The sequence below is a fragment of the Podarcis erhardii genome (assembly GCF_964252035.2).
Source record: "Podarcis erhardii genome assembly, chromosome: 1".
Classification (NCBI taxonomy): Eukaryota; Metazoa; Chordata; class Lepidosauria; order Squamata; family Lacertidae; genus Podarcis; species Podarcis erhardii.
The window spans coordinates 136,816,184-136,839,780 of record NC_138497.1 but is presented as its reverse complement, the minus strand read 5'-3'; the positions used below and the strand labels follow the sequence as shown (position 1 = coordinate 136,839,780).

Below are 23,597 nucleotides of genomic sequence, written 5' to 3'. Positions count from 1 at the left end.
ACCCACTTATCTTGGGTGCAACTACAAAACATAATACCCATCCATCAACAGCAGCCACTCCTCCAAGGAACAGCACAATTCCACATTAAATCCCAACATGCTACATTTTCCATTTCTGCTTCTGGATTGGCCACTTCATAGGTATTTGGAAAGCGTTGCCAATAATTGCACAGCTGCAGGCGCTGAGAACTGCCAGTTCTTTGGGAACAAAGAAGTGAGGGCAATGGTTGTCATTTCTGGCTTAATCTTTCGGTGTTAGGTATACACATTTAGAGATGGGCATTGCTCATGGTTTTCATTTTATATATTCAGTGTTTGGATTCTTGCTGCCACTATTGACCCTGGCAGACCCTCTCCTGCCTTGCAGGTTTGGATACAGAGCAGTGTTGGCAGCTAAATATAGAAATGTCCACTGGATGGTCAAGGCTGGCTTGGCAACCTGATAGACCTAGTGCTGATTGAACGGATAAATTTTGGGAAGCTGGAAGCCTTTAAGGAGGTTTGATCTTTAAGTGAAACTTTGGCTCCATTGAGAGTGGTCCCCTGCTTCAGATCTCCTAGAACCCTCCCATTTCCTCCTCAATCTATTTTATAGCCCATTGATTTTTTGAAATATATTTATCATTACCTTCATCTACCTTTAATTTAGGTCATGGCTTCATGGATGAGAGGGGAGGGGAAAGAAGTTGCATAGCCCCAGTTCTAGTGTGACATTCCTTAACTATTACAGCAAATTGGCTAGGGGTGGCTAGTTATGCATTACCAAAAAATAAAAACTACCTCACAAAAAAAAGACAAAAGAGGAGAGCAATCTGCATATGATCATTTATACGCATAGGTGCACATTTAGAACCAGCCAGGTAGCAGATGTGTTTTTTCAGTCTGCTGACCAGGTGCTGCTAAGTGTTGGTGGCAATCTCTTTTTTTAAAAAAAAAAACAACACATTTTATTTTCAAAGTTTTTATAATCACAATAATTCATCATTTCAATACTTCTCCAAATATAAAACAAAATGGACTTCCCCACCCCGGATTCCAATCCCCCCGCAAAAAAATTCATGCATCTAATTGTATCTCCAATATCATTATTTTCTCTAATTTATCTTAATTCCAATTATATAATTGCATAAATGTTATATCAAACCTGCTAGCGTTTTAATATAGTTTGGTCTTTCAAATAGTCTATAAATTTCTTCCATTCCAACTCGAACTTTTTCTCATCTTGATCTCTGATCTTCGAGGTCCTCTTTGCCATTTCAGCATAGTCCATCATCTTAATTATCCATTCTTCTTTAGTTGTTTTCTTCTCCTGTTTCCAGTTCTGAGCGAGCAATATTCTTGCGGCTGTTGTCACATACATAAATAATGTTTTTAACTCCATTGGAATTCCCTTCCCTGTTATTCCAAGTAAAAAGGCCTCTGGGTTGTTGTTTTTTTGCAAAGGTTATCCTAAACATATTTTTCAATTCATTGTATATCATTTCCCAGAAGTCTTTTACTTTTCTACAGGTCCACCACATGTGGTAGAAGGTACCTTCCTTTCCCTTACATTTCCAACAGATATTTGATACACTTTTATACATTTTTGCTAATTTCATTGGACACAAATAACATCGCTACATTATCTTCCTGTAATGTGTTGATGGCAAGCTCAAAGCCCCGAAGCTCCCTGTTTTAGAATACCTCATCTTTAAGCCAGACTTGGACCAGACAGGCCTGCCTTCTGTGAACCAGGACACATGGCCACTGTAGGGTGGACAATGCCATAGTGACGTAGTGGGGGGCGCAGAGGGGTGGTTGCCCCTGGTGCAAAATACCCGGAGCTGCCTCAGTGCAGCTGCATGCTTCTGTCGCTGGGCTCCTTTGAAAATAGGTTCTCTCTGTGAACCAGGAAATGACCTCTCCAGACAATGGAACAACTCCAATTTTCTTATCTATGCAGCTGTGATCTCCTGCATGTTGTGGGTGCTGTTAGGCCATTGAATGAGCATGTGTATGCCAACTCCCTCCCATCCACACACCCCCCCGCCCGTTTGGCTCTGGGTGCTGGCAACCTGTTGTACACCGCTGCAGTGCCAGGCAGGAGAAAACACAACTACAGAAACAAGGGGTTGGGGGAGAGAGTAGATGGTAGAATAAAAGAAAACATTGGGACATGTGTCCATTTTTCTGGCAAGGTTGGAGGCCCCAGGCCTAGCCCTTTGCCCCTTTTTTGCATTCTGTTTAATCACTGGGCTCCAGTCCTTAAAATATATGCCTCAGGCAGTATGCCAATTGATTGCTATGTACCACCCTCCCTGATTCTGCTGTGTCAAATGTCCGTCTCCATCCAGATCACGACAGAAGCTTGGCGGGCCTGGAATACTGTCTCATCTGGCCCCCACAACATTCGGTGCCAGAGACATGGCCAAAGGCCTCCTTAGGTAGTGCGGCTCTGCTACAGAGAGGCAGGCAGCGGGTGCAAAGGCATGCAGCGCCAGTATATGCCAGGCAGAGGTTTCCCTCAGCCTCTTGTCACAGAATGGAGGGGGTGGGAAAGAGAAAAAAGATCCCAGCTTCCTCCCTTTATTCCTTTTGGCATAGTTAAATGGAGGCCAATGCAGCAAATCACAGTTTTAAGTGCCAAGAGAACTCTTCAACTGTGTGTGGGAGTCTGAGCAATATTGAATTTTCCAATAAAATAATTAACAGCCTGCCTGAGGGCAACCACAGAAAATACAGTCTCCTCCTCTTCTGTCCCCTATTTTCCGTCTTCATGTGATCTCCAGAGGAATCTTTTTGTTCTTAGATTTAATGAAAAGGATTTTTCTCAGTATCCCAGGGACGAGTGAGCTGGCTGAGTAGCTGTTGCCCAAGACCCCCACACATGACAGCTGGAACCTTACTACAGCCTCCTTTTGTTGGCAATCTGGCAAGCAATCAGGATGCCTCTCATTAAAGTGGCACAGGTAATTGGCTTGGCTGCTCGCAGAGCAACTACAAACAGTTATTGCCTTTCCTAGATTATTTGACCCAAGGCATTTAAAAGCGGGAGATGTGTCTGCCTAATCAGAATGGCATCACAACACTGCAGCAAGGGCCCATTTCTCACTGAGGTAGAAAATCTGTGCCTGAGCTGAACCAGTTCAGACTGCAGATGGGAACTCGCAGGACTGAAGGCTCCACCTTACAAAACACAAATCATATAGAAAACGGTAGTATGTCAGAGGAAAGGTTTCTAGCTGAGTTTTCCCCTTGGCATACTAGTTTTCTAGGGGCAGAGAACTGTGTACAGTCTGTGGTGGTTTATCACCTCACCAAAAATTAGCCCAGTATTCTGGGCTAAGCACAGAATTACAGTGCTACCTCGGGTTAAGAACTTAATTCATTCCAGAGGTCCATTCTTAACCTGAAACTGTTCTTAACCTGAGGGACCACTTTAGCTAATGGGGCCTCCCGCCGCTGCCGCCCGATTTCTGTTCTCATCCTGAGGTAAAGTTCTTAACCCGAGGTACTATTTCTGGGTTAGCAGAGTCTGTAACCTGAAGCATCTGTAACCTGAGATACCACAGTATAGGTCATTTTTAGCCTAGTCTGCTGCTGCAAGGGGGAGGAGAATTGTTTTCAGCCTGAGAGCTGCATTGCCTCATTGCAATCCCGCTGGAGGCTGCGTGCTGTTAGCGGCTGCAGAGAAAAGGTAATCACAGTTACTCCATACTCTCACATATCCATGTACGCACCAAGCACTCAAGCCACCCCCCTGTCCAGCATGCACTCAGGGGTATCATTGGAGTGAGAGCTGGACTGGCACTCTGCCCTTGGTGACCCCAGTGTCAGGGTCAAGGAGGGCTACTTTTGGCTCGGTTCCATTAACTTTAGTCCTAGGAATACATTATTCATACCATTGACACCAAGTCTTCTTTTAACAACCACACACTGAGCACACTCGTCTCTCTTCAAAAAGGCCACCACACATCCTGTCTTATGCAATTGGGATATTTACTTGTGTGGGTGTACCAATTGCGTAGGCCCAACATATGAGGAGGAACTTGTATGTTGACCTTTTAATACAGACACCCACACACAGTGTGTGGTTGATAAAAATAGAAGTTCTTATGCCTACACATAAGTAATGCTTCCCTGGGACTCCACTAAAGATTCAACCAGTCCCTCTTGGTATATTATCAGATGCTTAATCCCAGCTTTTTCTTGATGTATCTTGAGCTTGAGCCTTGTTTTGACATACAGACGTACCTCTGGTTAAGAACTTAATTTGTTCTGGAGGTCCGTTCTTAACCCGAAACCCTTTGAACCTGAGGCACGCTTTTGCTTATGGGGCTTCCTGCTGCTGCTGCTGCGCTGCCACTGCGCAACTTGTGCTCACATCCTGGGGCAAAGTTTGCAACTAGGGGCATCTACTTCTGGGTTAACGGAGCTTGTTACCCGAAGCGTTCATAAGGAAGACGGTACGTAACCCAAGGTTCCACTGTACAGCAATGAGATTGTGTATATGGTTTCAGGGTGAGTTTTTGGTTTGGTTTTTTTGCATTAAACTGCCTTGAAAATGCATCCTTTGCCTTACTTTCTTGAAATGAGGACATTTCATGGGCAAAATGAGAAATGTGTTGAAACAGTTGGGATTACTCCTGGCCAAAAGTTTCAGGCAAAAAGAAAAATTCTGCATAACAGGGCCTACACAGAGGGAAACAACAATACTCTGTGATCAACTCATGTATGGTGTGAAAATCTGGGCCAGTGACTGATGCCCTGAAAAGCAACCACACACAAAAATATTGTTATAGATTTTGGGGGACCCCCTAAACACGAAAAATCAATAAATGGTAGGATTTTGATTAATTGGGGTATGGATGACAGTACAAGCTGCAGAGCTGTGCCAGACAAGGAATCCCTGGGCTGGCTTATGCAAACCACCCTGGCTGGCCTAGTGAAGAGCAAATCCATTAACATGACAAAAGGTGTTGATGGGCCATCTGAGAGGAATTATTTGGCCTGGGGAGACAGATGTTGCCAAGGTGATGGGGTGTGTGTTTGAGGTGACAAGAAAAGATATTTTTTTAGCAAGGTGTGCTGGGAAGAAGAGGGGAGAGGAAAGACTGGGACCCATCTTGGGAGGCTGGCTGAAGGCTGGCTTGGAGAGAGGTCTTGGACCCCAGGGCTGCCCTTCTGTGAGGGACAAGCCCCTCTTGAAATGACCATGTTGTAAGATCTTGACTCCCTCCATGGAGGCTGAAGGTGGAAATAGGTGAATAAACCACATTTCTTAAAGCTACAGCAGTCTCTGCTGTGTCTCAGTTCTCCAAAGGAATACAGACCATGGGTAAGTGCTTGGAAGCCCTTGGGCTCTTGCCACCACTTGGCAGAGAGAGGGGGAGGCATGCAAAATTTGTAACAATAGGCAGAAGACAGAGTGCTGAGCAATATGGTTGCTGCCACTTGGACAGGAACTGATGGATATGTGCAAAGCAGCCCAGAAAGATGGTTTGACAGTTACCCGGGGATGTCTTACTCACACAGTTTTATTGTGGGTGGGCTGTAAAAGCCAATACAAATGGGAACAAAATTTATTGTGCTGCTTATAAGCAAAGCAGAAGGCATCGTTTTAATGTGAACAATATCTAGCAGCCATCCATTATCTTGGCTGACAGCAATCTAAATTGCATTGAGGTAGTTAAAACTGGCAACTTCAGACTTGGGGCCTGCGGTAGGGGTTTCTTTTTCTTTTTCTTTTTTAAAAAACCTGGGCTCTTGTAGAAGTGCACTAATAAAGCCCATGGTGATCATAAAGTTAATGAGATGAAAGAAATGGGTTTCCAATGCTATAAAATGTAAATGCCTCTGGCGTGGAAAGCAGACCACAGTCAGCCCACCCCATTCACAAAAGTACATGGGAGAGGCACACAGAGGCCAGTGAGTATGACCAAGCGAAACACAGCTTTGGATCTGCTTCCCCATTAAACAGACTGGCACCTCTAATTTAGGCTCATCTACAATTTAGACAGAGCAGATGGGAACTATTTGCCTGTAATAGTTTCCATTTACAGGTGAGCATTCTGAGCAGAAAATAGAGGGGGCTAAGTGTGAAATCCATCATCATTTCCTTTGCCTTTGGTCCAGAAAAGCAAGAAGAGAAATGTAAACAACTCTCCCGAGTGTAAATACATTTCCAAAATGTAAATGAGAAAGGAATTGACTTCTGCAACTGCTTCAGGGACAGGGCCTATCTTCTCAGAAAGTAGAATCATAGAATCATAGAGTTGGAAGAGACCACAAGGGCCATCGAGTCCAACCCCCTGCCAAGCAGGAAACACCATCAGAGCACTCCTGACATATGGTTGTCAAGCCTCTGCTTAAAGACCTCCAAAGAAGGAGACTCCACCACACTCCTTGGTGGTGAGTAGTCTCAAATGGGAAGGGTTTTTTCAAACATATGCCTATGGGGTGAACCTATGAATCTCTATGTAATCACACTGCAGAAGACAGAATATGGCTTCTAACAATGAGTTTGTACTCCCAAAATTTTATTCGTTTTTTATTTGTTTCTTTGCCTTTGTGCCATATCATATATGCCAAAACGACAGCACAATCGTCCAGTATGGATACTCCTGGAGCAGCTGAAATGGCACTTGCAGGGTCTGGACCTACAAGTTGGTCTTGCCTGGACCTTCAAGTTAGTCTTCCACCTGCCTCCCCATGAGTCACACCCTTGGTCCCTCCTGCTCCCTATGATTGGTGAGCACCAGCCAGGGCCACAGGTGCCACCCTCCAGCTGCTTACCCATCTCCAGTGAGAGATGAATATCACCCACAATCTGGTTGGCACTTCGATTAGGCCAGAGAAAGGGGGAGTCAGTAGGGTACAGATTTAAATTGCTGGAGAACAGCAGTTAAATGATCCGCCAGGTTTCGGTCTGTGCCCCTGGTCATAAATATTTTTTTTTTTTTTTTTTTTTTAGTGTAATGCGGGAATTTATTGCATCCTTCTGTCAATCCAGTCGTCAGCCAGTGGCTCACTGCTTTTTTTTTTAATAAATATTTATTAAAGTTTTTGAATACAAATACACAAATAATAAACAATCTTACTTCCAACACAACGTGGTTTCATCAATTCTTTGGACTCCCTCACGTCTCCCGCTCCCATTTTCATCGTAAAAGGTTTTTCCAAGCAAATTATCAACTTGTTTACGGTCTTATATCCACTCATTTAAATATAATCTAGCAATTCTCCAAAAAAAATTTATATTTTCTTTAATCTCACTTATCATCGAATTCAAATCTAGTTTAGTGGTGGCCAATTTTTTATAATCTAGCATCCTTCTTAACTTTCAACCAAGTTACAATGTTTTTGTAAATACATCTTAAATTTCTTCCAATCTTCTTCAATCCTCTCTTCTCCCAGGTCTCGGATTCTGCCAGTCATCTCGGCCAGTTGCATATAGTCCATCAGCTGCATCTGCCACTCTTCCAGTGTGGGTAGATCTTGAGTTTTCCAGTTTTTAGCAATGAGTATCCTTGCTGCCGTTGTTGCATACATAAAAAATGTTCGATCCTTCTTTAACACCTTCTGGCCGACAATACCCAGGAGGAAGGCCTCTGGTTTCTTAGTGAAGGTATACTTAAATACCTTTTTCAACTCATTATATATCATTTCCCAGAAGGCCTTCACTTTAGGGCAGGTCCACCAGAGGTGAAAGAATGTTCCTTCATTTTCTTTACATTTCCAACATTTATTATCAGACGAATGGTATATTTTGGCAAGTTTAACTGGGGTCATGTACCATCTATGTATCATTTTCATTACATTTTCCTTTAGAGCATTACAAGCGGTGAAGTTCAACCCAGTGGTCCATAACCTTTCCCAGTCCTCAAACATGATGTTATGCCCAATGTCCTGTGCCCACTTTATCATAGCCGATTTAACCATTTCGTCTTGTGTATTCCATTTTAACAGCAAGTTATACATTCTAGATAGTACCTTAGTCTTTGGTTCTAACAATTCTGTTTCTAATTTCGATTTCTCCACCTGGAACCCTAACTTTTTGTCATTTTTAAAAACTTCTTTAATCTGAGCGTAGTGTAACCAGTCTCGCACTTTGTCCTTCATTTTCTCCAAACTCTGCAATTTCCAATTGTCTCCATCTTTTTCTAATATTTCCCAATATTTTGGCCATTTGGCCTCCATATTGGGTCTTTTTCGGGCCTTAGCTTCCAGAGGCGAAAGCCACCTCGGAGTCTTGTTTTCCAATAAGTCTTTGTATTTTGTCCAGACATTAAATACTGCTTTCCTGACAATATGGTTCTTAAAGGCCTTATTGATCTTAACTTTGTCGTACCATAAGTATGCATGCCAACCAAAAGCATTGTTGAAACCTTCCAAATCCAGTACGTCAGTGTCCTCTAGAAGTAGCCAGTCTTTTAGCCAGCAGAAAGCTGCGGCTTCATAGTACAGCTTTAAGTCTGGCAGGGCAAAGCCCCCTCTTTCTTTCACATCAGTTAATATCTTAAACTTAATTCTGGGCTTTTTGCCCTGCCAGACAAATTTAGAAATATCTTTCTGCCACTTCCGGAAGCACTCCGTTTTGTCCACAATCTGTAATGTTTGAAACAAAAACAACATTTTTGGCAATACATTCATCTTAATAGCAGCAATTCGGCCTAACAAAGAAAGCTTCAGTTTTGTCCAACTGTCCAAGTCTCTCTTAATTTCAGACCAACATTTTTCATAGTTATCCTTAAATAGACTCAGATTTTTTGCTGTTATATTTACCCCTAGGTACTTTACTTTTTTAACCACAGTTAGTTCTGTTTCTCTCTGAAACCGTTCTGACTCTGTATCTGTCAAATTTTTTCCCAACACCTTAGTTTTCTGTTTATTTAATTTAAATCCCGCCACCCGACCAAAGTCCTGAATCAGTTGTAATACTCTTTTCGTACTAGATTCTGGCTCCTGCAGGGTCAAAACTAGGTCATCTGCAAAAGCTTTAAGTTTGTAGTGTTTCGCTCCGACCATCCAAATGCTTCAAAGTAACAAGTTCAAACTCTCTCAGATTGTTTCAAAGTTCAGATTCAAAGTGTCCAAGTCTGCCAACTGCAAACTGACAGCTCAGTTACTCAGGCAGCTCCAGCACCTGGGTTTTTTACTTAAAATGTAGCTCCAATAGAAGAAAGGTATCACCATACAGCTAAAAAGCATGAAGTCCAACACTTAGAGTCCTTATTCCACTTAAAATAAAGTTCAATGGGTGCTCAGATCAGTTAGGTTAAAGGATCTCTCTTTACCTCCACTCCTCCAGCTCTTTGCTTTGATGTTCAATGAGAGCGGAAGACGGACTTCCTGTTTTTCGTCACTCCGCTTTCAGCCGAATTCAGTGCTTTAAAGTTCCAAATTATACAAAGTCTATTATTACTCACGGGTTGTTGCTTTCCGAAACAAAAATTCCAAGAAGAAAGGTCAGCGCTCACCGGCAACAGCTACGCGGCTTCGCTCCGTTGATTGCGGAACGACCCTCAGCGCCGCTACCCCCTCCGTGATCCGGAGCCCCTTACGGGGTTCCTTCAACATTTTGGGGGCAGCTCCTGGCGCCCGCCGGGTCCCAAGACCGCAGGCTTCTGCCGCCTGCGGTTTTCCGATGTGGGTCTCCGCTTCGCTGTAGCGGACGACCCGTTTCAGCGGAGCTACCCTCTCCCGGTTAGAAGAGGGCAGCCATTACCGTTCGTGCCGCCTCCGGAAGAACAGCAGTTAAATGATCCGCCAGGTTTCGGTCTGTGCCCCTGGTCATAAATAAAATAGCATTGCCCAAACTCCTACTTTTGATTCCCCTTGTATTTGTTGTGGTATTAACGGAGGCACAGTGCAATTATGTATACGTGAGTCTGAGATTAACATAGCATGCATGTATATAAACATCTGGGCCATTGTTTTTAGTAAGACTTTTATGAGCATGAGAGACAAATTCCTGCTGACTTAGAAGTGGTTTGGTTTTTGATATTTTCTCATAAATAAATGGAGTCGAGGGAGGGGAAAGATAATAAGCAGATTAGAGAAATCTCTTTTATAAAATAAAAATCCATAATAAATCTTGTTTGGAGTATGAATAAATCATTTCTGCCATACATAATTCATTGTTCTCAAATAAGAAGCGCAGGAACCAAGGAAGGAAGGAGGCACTTTCAGGGACTATATTCCACCCCCCCACCCCCGCTTGCAGCCCTAAAGAGATTTTGGGAGAGCTGTGCCCTTTTCCATCACCAGAGAGTTTGACCCCACCTCTCTCACTGTAGTAGGCAAGCACTTCTATAGGAGTGCAATCACTGTAAATTGCCAGTATGTGTCATGTTCATTATTAGATTTCTCCTCCTAAAACCATTTGGAGAAAAGAAACTTTATTCACATAATATACAGAGAGAATTTGGAGGAAGACCACACAAAAGGGAAGCTAGACTTCTCCTATACTGTAAATCATAATTCTGCAACTGAAAGCTGAGATTCTGCAACTAGAATGAATGGCAAAAGTAGGATGCACTTCCTGCTCTCTTTTCCTCTCTCCTGCCAAACTGAGTGAAAATTAAAATCTGCAGAATATATAGACTGCTGAGGCCTGGAAGAATAGATAGGAAGGCAGTAGAGGGCGCAAACAGAGAGTTTGACAGTCTGCAACTTGTACACAGAGAAAATGAGAATTGGGGGGGGGTGCTAAAAGAAGCCCTACCCTAAGCTTTGGTTTTTGTGCTTTTCCATATGATTTTCCTCTGCTTGGTTTGTTTTCTCTACAATGATAGGACCTAGAAATCTGTTTTTTATATTTTAAAAAGTGGTAAGATGTCCTATGAATGCTGTGGACTGACTTCACATTCATGATCATCCTGCAGCTCCTTCAGTTCCACTCTCATGACTGGTCCAGGATCACAGTAAAGATGCTGGCCATACACATTTGAAAGAAAAGTTCAGAAACTGCACCCCTCCAACACATATTGGGTCATACTCAACTAATTTGTTGTGCCAGCAGAAACCAGTACAATGAGTCTTGCTAGTGCAATAGCTCCCCCCCCCCACTCCTTGCTTGTGACCTCTGCACCCTCCCAGAACATTGTAGGGGGGTGGGAGAGATTTCTTCTTCTTCTTCTTCTTCTTCTTCTTCTTCTTCTTCTTCTTCTTCTTCTTCTTCTTCTTTCTTGAATTTGTATATTGTTCTTCATCCATAGCTCTCAGGGTGGTTCACAAACTAAAATTACTAAATAAAAACCACAAAATACATAGTGGGGAAAAACAGCAAACCAATACTCTCCCCTCCCACATCACACTTAAAAGAGCATTTGATGTTAATCAGCCAAAGGGCTGATTGAAGAGGAACATTTCCACCAGGCGCCTAAAGGTGTCTAATGAAGGTGCCAGCCGAAGCTCCCAAGGGAGAGCATTTCACAAATGGGGAGCCACTGCAGAAAAGGTCCGTTTACGTGTTGCCACCCTCAAGACCTCTCATGGAGGAGGCACACAAAGAAGGGACTCAGAGGATTATCTCCGGGTCCAGAGATTGTTCCATTTGGCCAGCATAAACACTTGTGCTAGTGGAAAAATCACCTTAGCGTTACATCAGACACCATCCTTTTTCAATGACAAAGTGATGGGAAATGTTGTGGCCTCTGTAATGTCCCACTTCCTGCTTGCCAGCATTTCATGATAGCCTTGTTCATAAGAAGAAACCAGGAACCCATAGTTCTAGACCTGCTCCTCGTCATTTTGTTTTCTGCTGCGCCACTCTTTCGTCATGCTCTGTTTGCAATCAAGGAAGGCGTACATCATGGGTAGGCAAACTAAGGCCTGGGGGCCGGATCCAGCCCAATCGCCTTCTAAATCCAGCCCGTGGATGGTCCTGGAATCAGTGTGTTTTTACATGAGTAGAATGTGTCCTTTTATTTAAAATGCATCTCCAGGTTATTGGTGGGGCTTGCCTGGTGTTTTTACATGAGTAGAATGTGTGCTTATTTAAAATACATCTCTGGGTTATTTGTGGGGCATAGGAATTCGTTCATTTTTTTCTGTTCAAAATATAGTCCGGCCCACCTCATGGTCTGAGGGACAGTGGACCGGCCCACAGCTGAAAAAGGTTGCTGACCCCTGGAGTACATGCTCCGTTAGCAGCTGTGGAAATGTGTCTGTGATGAAGCATCCTCTTTTCTCATTCATGCATTTGGACCCTGATCGAAACCATATGGTCTGGGGTCTACTTAGATACCAGCTCAGCAGTCTTTTTTCTGATTTTCTACTGTTTGTCAACACACTGTTTATATTGGTACATGGAACCTTTCCACTGTTCCCTGCTTCCATGAGTGTTGGATCATGAGTAAAGTAGATAGAGTATTAGGTTTAGAAAGAGATGTTTGCACTGTAATTATGACCAATGCTTTTTTTCTAGAAAAATAGATGCCGGTACTCACCGTGAAGTTGTTACAGTATGTGCCACACTTTTTAACAACAACAAAAAGGGGTTCCAGTACTGTGTGTCCTTGAGTATCCCCTGAAAAAAAGCCCTGATTTTGACCTTCACCTTAATAGATTGTGACCACATTGCCCAACCCAAAGACTGGTTCGCATTTAAGCTTTGCCCCTAAACAAAACTCTGCTGTGAGAACAGTGGAGCTCAAGGCTGCCAAGCATTTAATGATCAGTTATTCTGCCTAGGACTGTTCATTAGGCAGAGTGAGGCAGCTGCCTCAGCTGGCACAGAGGTGTACGTCATGTGCCCCGTGTGTTAATTGCTGCTCTGAGGTGTGGTGGAGGACTGTTGTCCTAGCACTGTTATTTTAGTAAGGTTGTGCTGCCACTCTGAATGTAAATGGGTGGGGGCATTTGCCCTATTGCTACCCTGACAACAAGGCACAAACAAAGGGGCAGGGGGTCCAATTCAGTGGTAATCACAGTGGGCTCAATACTGCCCAAGTAAAGCACTTGTAACTTTCATTGGTTTCAATGGAAGAGAATTAAGCATGGGCTTAACTATTGCGCTCTGTCATCAGTGGGGCTTAAAAGTGAACCACTTTTGGCTGAATTGTACCCAGCATAAAGACATCCATATTCCCCAATCTGCTTCATTGTTTAATGTATTTATGTGTGTACATTTCCAGGTCCAAACTGCTTTGCAGGAACCACCATCATTCCGGCTGGCATCGAGGTGAAAGTGGATGAGTGCAACATCTGTCACTGCCACAACGGGGACTGGTGGAAGCCTGCTCAGTGTTCCAAACGTGAATGCCAAGGCAAGCTGACTGCATAGGGCAAAATCCCAAGCAACAAGGAGTGTGTGTCCAATGTAACGGCTTCTACACTGCACATGTTAAATCTGCCAGCTGCAATAGGGTCACCAGCAAAACCTTTAAGGGTTTAACAAAAGTGAATATTTTACTAATGGGCAAGTTTTCTCCCTATACAGATATTTAACCTATCACGGCAAGCAGCACAGATTGATGGCTAGCAAAAGGACATCCTACAGAGGTTCTTCCTCCAACCTGCCAACTGAGTTAGAGCTCATTTTAGCTCTTCACATCTGTGACATCAATATCATTCATGGTTTTGTGAGCTTCAACATCTTCTTTCTTTTCCTCGGAGCCAGGGTAGTTGGAACACGCAAGTTAAATGAGGATGGTTCAGAAATGAAATGCACTTTTTAAAACCAGTGGGAGAGAGGATGCAGGAAGAAGGAGGACCTTCAAGAATATAATGGATGCACAGATATACAGCAACCAGGCACCCTAGGAGCCTTCTGTATATGTTATGCTTTCTCCACCACGTGGGGACAATTGAATTGAAGAAATGTATACACCATAATGACAAAGGATACAGTCTAAAGTGTCAGGCAACCAGTATATAGGTAGATAACCTCAATGTCCTTGAAATAGTTTATGTGACTCAAGAAAGCCAGCACTTACTGACATCCCTCCATATACCTTAATGCCTCCCCTTATGTTGCATTCCTGTTTCTTCCCACTCCACTTATTTTGTTGTAGGCTCTGTGAGGGAGGAAAGGGGAGAAGAAACGTTAAATTTCTACATTGCCAGCTTGCTCCCAGCCTCTATTTGACTATCAGAGAAGGGAAGAGGAAGCCCACCTGAGGCATGTAGCCAGACTCTACAGGTAGACTCCAGAAATAATGGCACCTTCTTTGCCCTCCCACACATACCAAGTTACATGATATTGAAAGTTGCAGTCAACAGGTTTTATGGGATAATAAATGAAATGATGTTGTAATAAATAACAAGATGGAAGATGAAAAAATCTTTTTTAATAATTTCAGTGGCACCTTTAAGATCAACTAAATATAAGCTTTCAAGGTATGAGCTTTTGTGTGTAATACACACTTTGTCAGATACTCTGAAGCAGAGGTCGCTTCAACCTTATAACTGTTGATGACTGTTATGGCACTTGGTTCCACAGAGAAGGGCATGACAGATCAACATGGCTATCCACCTGAATCTGTAATTATGGAAGGCACCACATTGAGCTGCATGAAATGGAAGTCCATCAACCTTATAAAAAAAACTCGCACAGGTACAGACTGATATTTTATTTCTAACTAAATGCAAAAATTTGGATATTATACCTAAAGGTCTCAGAGCTTATATTTAGTTGATCTTAAAGGTGCCACTGGAATTATTAAAAAAGATTTTTTCATCTTTCATATTTATTATGACTATGACAGATCAACACGGCTATCCACCTGAATCTGAAATGATGTTGGAACAGGAAAAATGATAGGGTTTCCATCCATGACTAACCGTTACATTCTTCATCAGTACTTTAAGGGGGAAACTATGGAAAATACACGTCATCCCAAATTCCTAAAGCATGGGACTTCAGCAGGCTCACATAAGGGATTGGTTTGACCATCTGTGATGTCTGAAACCAAAGTAAACAATCCCATGTAATACAATGTTGATTTCCTCCAGAGCTAAAATTTTCTCTGCAGTTTTCCTGAGTTATATTTGTATTTACCTTGTTTCACTATCATCTAGGTTTTGCCTCCGAAGACTGGTCCTCTGTGTGCCATTTCCAGCATTCACTGAAGGTAATGGCAGTATTTTGAACTAATTCAGTAAGACCAGGTTTTGGCACACTGCTCTTCCTCAAGAGCAGATCTGAATAGGAAACAGCTCTGCTTGCTGGCATTTTCTTGTACGGCAGTAAAATATTTGATGGAATAAACATGTTAGTGTCCAAAGCCTGTAATTGCCAAAGCCACTCTGGAAAGCCTAGTGGCAACAGCTAGCTTGCAGCATCATGGAACAGGTTGGAACCAGGTCCACAATTAACATATTCCACAGTTTTTCTTAAGAGCTTGGTGAGGTATGCCTCATGCTCCACAGAGAGAAATTTGTGTTCCTGGGAATGCGCTTGGTCTTCTTCTTGTCTCAGAGTAGGGTCATCTTGCTAAGTGGGAAGGACGATTTTGCAACAGAAGGCAAGTATTTAGGGCCCAAGTTTGTGGAGGACTAGTAGTAAGCCTGCAGCAAATGTTTGTAGAGATGGAGGGGATATTAGTTGTGTTTTCCTCAAAATCAATTGATTGTGGGTAGGATTGCTTTGTTGGGAACTAGATCCAGCTTAAAATACAACCTTTACACCCTGATTCAACAAACCACATTTCTCCAGTAGGCCATAGCTGCCATTGTCTTGCCTCCAGCCCCATTAAGCCATGGTAAGGGATGGTGGAGAAAGCCAATTCCATTTGAATTTAGAGAGGAACCTACTTAATTGGTACTTTCTGAAACTATTCAAAGGATGGTTACCCTCTGAAATCCACATATCTCCAAATTTTGCAGTGCAGTTCTCCAGCTATGTAATGCATCTGAAAACACATATATTAGTGAAAATAGCGTACATAAATGAATCACATTATTTTGCAACAATGTGCATATTGGGCAAAATTGCATATAAATGTGTGTATTATGAGAAATTTGCATTAAAATGCTGGTGAATTTTCATGAAGACTTTAAAAAGATTCAGAAATTAATGCGGAAGAGTGGAGAATGGAAAAATGAGAGAAACCAAAATTGACAGATCCAACCATTCCTCACCATGACTGCCAGACCATTCATGATTTCTCTCCCTCATCTGTCTCTCACACATATGCACACAACATGCAATAAGCACCTTGATTTCACTTCCTAGCCACCTGGTCTTTTCTTTCAGTTGGGGCTACACCATTCCAATGTTAGTGTTGTTATTAAGTTTTGAATGAGCCCAGTCCCACAGGCATTTCTCCCCTCCCCACAAGCAACATCCTTCTGTTTCTAACCAGGTCCATGCCCCTGGCCTCAGAGTGCTCAGCTGGCCAGGTGCCTCGCTTGGACTTACGCTGTAATGACAAGACAAGACTCCCACCCAGACAAGCTCTGCATGGGCCTGTTTCTAACTATATATTCGTTGGTTGGTTGGTTGGTTGGTTGGTTGGTTGGTTGGTTGGTTGACAGAAATTAGTTTGTAAGATTTGGCATGCAGGTCGGGAGTATGTAGGCAGCTGCTCACACATAAGCAAGCAATTTCCCCCCATTTTGGAGTGTGCGTCATGCATCACCCTGCAAGCAAGAATGCCGTTTCATCTTCAGAGCTCTCCCTCCTCCTTTCTAAGGGCATCCTCTTCTCAGTAATTTTTCCATTGATTTCAGCTGCCCTCCCCCCAGGTTTATCAAGTCATAGAAGAAGGCTTTTTGAACCTATGTGCTGTTAACTACAGCCACGTAATCATGGGTGCAGTAAAAAAGATCACTAAACCAAACCTTTAACCTTAAAGTGGAGCCCTCCCTCTTCTAGCACACCAGACCCTGCAGTGCAGGAGGTCAGGGAATGGGAGGCTTAGAATAGTGCAGATGCTTTGCATGCATGAGCTGATACTTCATTCAAACGTCTTTTGAGACGTAGAGTTGAGAAAGTCTTCTACCTTATCATCATCATCATCATCATCATCATCATCATCATTATACCGCCCTATACCTGGAGGTCTCAGGGCGGTTCACAGAATAAAATCAAAATATAAAACCACAAAATAAAAGGGTAGACCAAGGATAGCCAACATGGGGCTTGCTAAACGTTGGACTACAAATCCTATCAGCCGTAACTCAGGGGCATCTAAGGGGAACCATGTTGGCCTCCCCGGAGTAGACAATTATGGGCTAGAAGGGTCGATAGTCCCATTTGGCATAAGGCAATTTCATATACTCATAGCACACCTAGCAGAGGGTGAAGTTGCCAAGTCTGAACAACAGAACAAGGTTCTGGCAGGTAACCAGTATTTGGATCTCAAAAGCTAGCTCTTGCCAGGGTCCACCCGTGACCCGGCTGATTTGGTAACACTCTCCTCCCACCAAATTCTGCCCTGCCTATTCTGCTCATAGGAGAAATACATTTGAAATCATAAATGTATTTGGTAGCCCTAAATGCGTGTCTCACTGAGCAGTGCTGGTGATTAAAGCAAGCTATAATATATCCCACAGGAGAAGGCAAAACATGGAGAGAGAGAGAAAAGAATCCCAGCAAACAAAGGTAGGGTTGCTAGCAAAACTGACTGCAATGAAATGAACCAAGACAGAAGTTCTGCCAAAACCAGCACAAAAGTCAACATAAGACAGCTGACAGCATAGGATAGGATTGCGCAGTGCCCACCCAAGATATTTGGCTGCCTAAAGCAGTTTAAAGTCAACACTTTAAAGAATCATATTGGACACCAATTCCTGACTTCATATACCAGTATTTCCTCTGCTCTTTAGAGGTGTGCCTGAGACAGGTCACTTCATCCTGCCAGGGCAGGCTCACTTATGAGGCAGGGTGACGCAGCTGCCTTGGGTGGCAGAAGCCCCAGAGGCAGCACCCCAGCAGATGCCCTGCTCCCTACTGCTGCCATTGCTAGCAGAGAAGTGGTGCCAGTTTCTGGCACGAGCTCATGAAATATCACTGAAATCTCGCAGGAACTCATGGAGCGTATGAGATCTTGCCAGAACCCACTGTTGCCATTGCTGCTTCACAACCTGAGTAAGGGAGGCAGTGGGACAGCAGTGGGGTTTAAACCAAAATGCAGCTGCCCTTTGAAATTTGGACTTCTCTGAAATCTGCAATACAGTTTCTGCAGCCAAAGAATGTATAACCAAAAAAATGTCTATTTTATTGAAAATAACCTACAAAAATGCATTCTGTTAGGGGGAAATTACTTGCAAGATGCATTAAATGGCAAAGCTAGTTACAAATATGCATACGATGGGAGATGTGCATGTACATGTTTTTGGACATGTGCCTACGCAGTTCCATGTGGACTTCAAAAAAGCATATATGCCCAGAAACAGGGCAAACCAAAATGAGAAACAGAGAGAAACCCAAACTGATGAATTCACCCATCTCAACTTTTCATATATTTCAGTAGCACTTACCTGGTGCTTCGTTCCATTACATTTAGAGGAACTGGACCACGAGGGGAGGTTTTGTCCTGCAGAACCTTTTCCCATGGCAGAGAGCAAGGGGTTCTGGTGTGGGAAGGGCACTGCTAGGCAGGCAAAGAGGCAGACTTCAAGGTACCTTGAGGACAGCTTCCCTGGATGCTCGGCAAGTTTATTTCCTCAGCCAGAGCCAGCACTGGCCCTCATCATCCTGCATCATATCAGGCAGCCCTTCTCTAATACACCAATTTGCAGCAAAGTTGGCACTTTGCTGTTGTGGCCATTAATTCACAAATGTGCATTTGTAAATCATTCATGAGCTGCTTCCCTCCTCCCTCACCCCCTTTGTGATTTATTCATGTCCACAAAGAGCAGAAAGAAACATTTCCACACTTGCCATTCACTGAGAAATGCCTTCTGTGGTTTGTTCATTCTCCCAACCCCAACCCCCCTTCTACACACAAGTGAGCTAAGACCAGTGCAGGCCTGAGCATTCTCATTCCCTGGAATAAAAAATAAATGACATACCTAGGCGTTTGAAACACTATGAAAACCTTAAGTGGAGCCATGAAGTATAGCGGCCCATCTATTATTAAGGAACTACCATGTCCTATTGGGGTTGCGGGGCGCGTGCAGCGGGGGGGGGGGGGACTGAAAGAAAAAATGCAATTGGCTGGGATCCATCAAAGCACAGGCAAACTAAGAGCTGTCCAAATAATTTACTGAGGCACAGAAGCTTGAAGGCACCACAAAGCAAGTTTTAGAAAGCAGCTACTCTTGGAGCTGGAGAGTGCCAACTGCTACGCAGGACCACTGTGAGTAGCAGCAAAGAGCCTTTTCCTGGAATTTGACCACTTCAAGGGTCACTGCAAAACACTACCGTTTTTTTCTCCAAGGAAAAGAGCACCCTCCTCATAATTGAAAATGGACCTGAATGTTCTTGTATACCACCATTTCCCCTGTTTTGTGCCTCTCCGAGGGCTGCTCTACACATTTAAGAAAAAGCACAAGGTACACCACTTTAGAGGGCCAGTATAGATGCTTCCCTGCACCAGCAGAAAGCTAGCATGCCAGGGAGATGGGTTCTGTCCCAGCCATCACACTTTAGGCATGCAAGCAGGTTTTTGTATGTAGGAGGAAAACCTATAAACGTGCAGCTGCCATGATTCAGCCCCAGAAAGATTGGACTAGGTTGTTTTTCTGAATGGGTGGGTGGGTTTCTGCAACCACAAGGAGCCACCTTAGGGTCTGCACCTTGTACACTTCCCTGATGAGACAATGTCTTTATAACCTGCACACCCTCTCTGAAGCATGATGAAGATAAGAGAGGCAGAGATGGAGATCATTAGTTTCCCCTCCTCATGGCCATCAAAATACATGGGTGGCTGGATAGCTTCAGTAGCAGTCAGGGCTCTTGCACTGTGCAGTTAAGGGCACACAGGTCATGTCCCATATGGTTTCTGGCTTCTGCACATGGGGAGGACTGCCAGATTGCATAAAGCTGTGGAAGCACTTCATTTGTCATACCTCAAACGACAACCTAGCTACACTTACACCACCCTGTTTGAATGACCGTGCATTCTTACCACAAATTCATACAGCTGCAAACATCTAGAAATCATCTAGACTGGCTCCCTGGCGCAGTGTGAACTTCAACCCACCAGAAATGGTGTTGCAATTTGCAGGGGCCAGCCATGCTTCTTAACCATTCCAACAAGTTAGGTTATTAATTTCATTTACATCCTGCCTTTCTGTAGTGGAAATCAAGGTGGTCTCAGGCATTCTTCCATCCGGGCACTAACCAGACCCAGACCTGCTTAGCTCTAGCAATGATGCTCCATCATGTGCCTTCAACCCATGCTTGCAAGTCTGCCCACCCAGGGTGACTCATACTTTCCACTGAGTCAAACAATTTCAAAGGTTACAAAGCATGTGTGTCAGTGTGCAAATGAATACCATGATATGGGAGTGATGGTGGGTGCTCAGGAGGAAGGCAGGGCAAAGCTTCTAGATCAGCCTTCACCAGCCTCATGGTCTCCAGGTATTTTGGACCAGAACTGCCATCAGCTGCTGTGCTGGGTGGGGCTGATGAGAATTGTAGTCCAAAACATCTGGAGGGCATCAGGTGGGCAAACAGTGCACACAAGCCAGACCATTAGGGCCAATCATCAGCTAGGTGCCCCCAGTCTCAGCTATGCCAAATCCCACTTGCAGAGACCAACTTGTGTACTCAAACAGTTGCTGAAACGCAGGGGGTTGTTTAGTAGGACTTTTGCTAAGAGGGTGCCTGTCAGCAAGGAGCCAGATTTTTTTTTACACCTTTAAACAATAGTGTGCCTGAAAACTAGTGAAAACAAAAACAAACACTCTACTGTAAAAAATGGGATTCTAGAATACAAAATTGAAAAAAAATATATTATTAAAAAATTATTTTGTTAAATATAAAGTGTGTTATCCAGCAAACAATGTCTCTGGTGTCTTTCATCATCTCCACACCTACCGGCTGATGCTTCCAATTCCTCATGATTTTCCCTGCTATTTTGTTTTAAAACAATCACAACCTAATTGGCCATGAAGAACTGGATGGGATGAAACAAGCTGAAACTTAAAACAAATAAAATAAACTTAATCCATATATTGTGGAGGTACGGTTGGTTCCTGGGAGGGATCAGTCTGGAAATTGGGGTTCTGCTTTGTTTTGGACATTACCCTTCCTCCCCACCCCCCTGAAGAGTTGAGTCTGCAGTCTGGGACACACTTTGATCCAGGGCTATTCAGGTGGCAAAGGGGATTCCAGGTGTCTTTTACCAGCTTTGATTGCTGTGCCAAAATTGATCAAAGTAGTTGCCTATTCCTTTCCAGGCTCAATTCTTATCTCTAAAGCTTGGGGTCTAGACATTTAAAACACTGCCTCCTGCCATATGTGACCCATATACTGCATACTTGCACTGACAGAAATTCTACTGTCAACTAGGAGAAGCAGGAGAGAATGCAATTAAACACTTATTTGGTTTTACAGCACAGCTCAAAATAAAATTGGAACAGGAAAACAAAGAAGCAAAATATCTCAGTATGAATATCCCTGACTGGTTTTGATCAAATCCACAAAACCTTATTTCCAATTCTCTTTCCACCTTTAAATTTGTTACTATAGCCAGGACAGTAACCAAATCTGGGCAGGGCAGGAATTCTATACCTTAATAGGGGACAATTTCAGCCAGTGCACCATTCTTCTCATCCCTGCTTGCATGACAAAAGCTGTATCTGCCAAAATTCTTTCTCCTACACAACAATTAAAGATACAAAAGCCTCATCTTCCTTGACTTCCCGGACACTCTAGCAGCCTGTGTCCCACATGTTGGCAATACCGCCTACATTTCTTGAATATTCAGAGGGGCTGCATCTGTCCTCTAAGGTGGGCAGATGCAAATGATGAGAGCGCTCTTGCACCTTTAATAGGAGAGGGAATTTCAGCAGCTTTAGCTTGTATGACAACACCCTAGGGGTTGCATAGTTGGATTATGATCATTCTGAAAATCAGTGACAAATTTATACTGTGAAGGAGAAGCCCAAGTATTTTTTCTCGATCTATAATGCTAGCTTTTCCCATCCTGGACCATATTTCTAACCTTAATGCAGCCTAATCAGAGTAATAATTTGCCTCCACATTGCAGAATGCATTTGATACCTCTAGGGAAAGATGGGAAGTGCCATTAATCATTTAAACTAACTAATGGTTTGCTGAGTAATTACTGCTATCACTACTGTTTGTACAGTACTTTAAATATGTGCAACCCTAAATATGATAAAAACATTACTATTCTTTGTTGATTTGGGGACATGTTAAAATAAATACATTAGACAAAAAGCTATCAGTTTGACACACCTATATTGTGTAGCAAGACAGATGTTACAAATGCATAAAATGCATAAAATATTGCATAAATTGCAAAGTTACTATCATTGCAACTTTCCTTTTCATTGCATGTTTTGGTTTGGTAGCCTTCAAGTGACTGGGGTAATGCCTACACAGCTTTTGTGTCCTTGTAACAGTTGTGTAGAAGAGGGAATTTCAGGAGGTGTCATTCCTTATTCCAGACAACTGTTAAATGTGGAGAAGCCCTGCCCTCTTTTCCATCTGCCCAGCCTAAGCCAGGACCCTCTACTGCATCCCTGTGGCCCACCGTGTATTGTTGATTTACAACTCACATCGTGGTCATGCTGGCTAGGCCTGGTGGGAGCTGGAGTTTCGCAAGATCTTGAGGCCCACAGGTTAGCCACACCTGTTCTACAGGGTTGCAGCTTGACCTAAGGTGGCTTGAGAGAGCAGAATTACCGCTATACAAATAGATGCTAAAATGTGGGTCTTGAAGTAGTGAACATGGGTCCAAAAAGGCTGAAGGTTGTTTAAGATGCTGATGAAGACTGCTGGTGTCTACTTTCTCACCACGGTGGCTAACTTGTGGTTTTTGGACTGCATGGCATCAAACTGGAGGGTGGGAGGAACTCCAGTCAAAATTCTCTCTCCTTGCTGCCCAGAAAAGTAGGTGCCTAGCCTAACCTTTCGGAATATAATTAAAGGTGGTATAAAAACACAAGTAATAAATTAATAGTGTTTTTAGTTTGTTTGCATGGAGACCCATTCTGCCATGTAGCTTCGTAATCTGAATTGGTACAGCAGCATCACCAGTTTACCTCTTTGGTGAGAATCATGACATGGCAAAGTGGGTTTGGTGTAATGGTGTGCACATGGAAATCCACCATAGGGCATAGTGCTCATTTGTTTTATGTCGCTTCATTTTCCTTGTATGGAGAGTTGCTTTGCACATAGCAACATGCTGCAGGAGCATAACTTTGTAGGTGCAAATTGTCACCTAGTCCACCCCAAAGGCATTTGTTATTCAAAATATTTGGGCAAAGGGAGACATCATCTTGTACACAGTCATCTTCACTTACTTAAACCCCCAAAGTCACTTCCACACATCTAGGTACAACTACTCTCCTTGGACTCAGTTCTCAACAGACTCACTGTAATTTATCTCCTGATTAGAAGAATTGTGGCTTTCTTCCCACCTTCCTGCCTGTGCCTTTTCACTTTCCCTCCCTGATTTCTCTCAGGTAAAACAATTGACCTCCCTGTTGTGAACTGCAGGGATCCCACTCCAGGGTTGGTTTCCCAGACA

General features: G+C 43.3%; 1 protein-coding gene across 3 annotated transcripts in view; it reads left to right on the top strand.

Moving 5' to 3' along the window:
• Positions 1-20,131, top strand: part of VWC2L (von Willebrand factor C domain containing 2 like) — a 137,222-nt gene extending 117,091 nt beyond the window's left edge. For all 3 annotated transcript variants that reach the window (XM_081849809.1, XM_081849805.1, XM_081849806.1), the window contains 2 exons: positions 13,119-16,425; positions 16,462-20,131. In XM_081849809.1, the coding sequence (XP_081705935.1) occupies positions 13,119-13,169 (51 nt within the window). In that variant the 3' untranslated portion in view covers positions 13,170-16,425; positions 16,462-20,131. The remainder of the gene's footprint in view (positions 1-13,118; positions 16,426-16,461) is intronic.
• Positions 20,132-23,597: the final 3,466 nt, after the last annotated feature.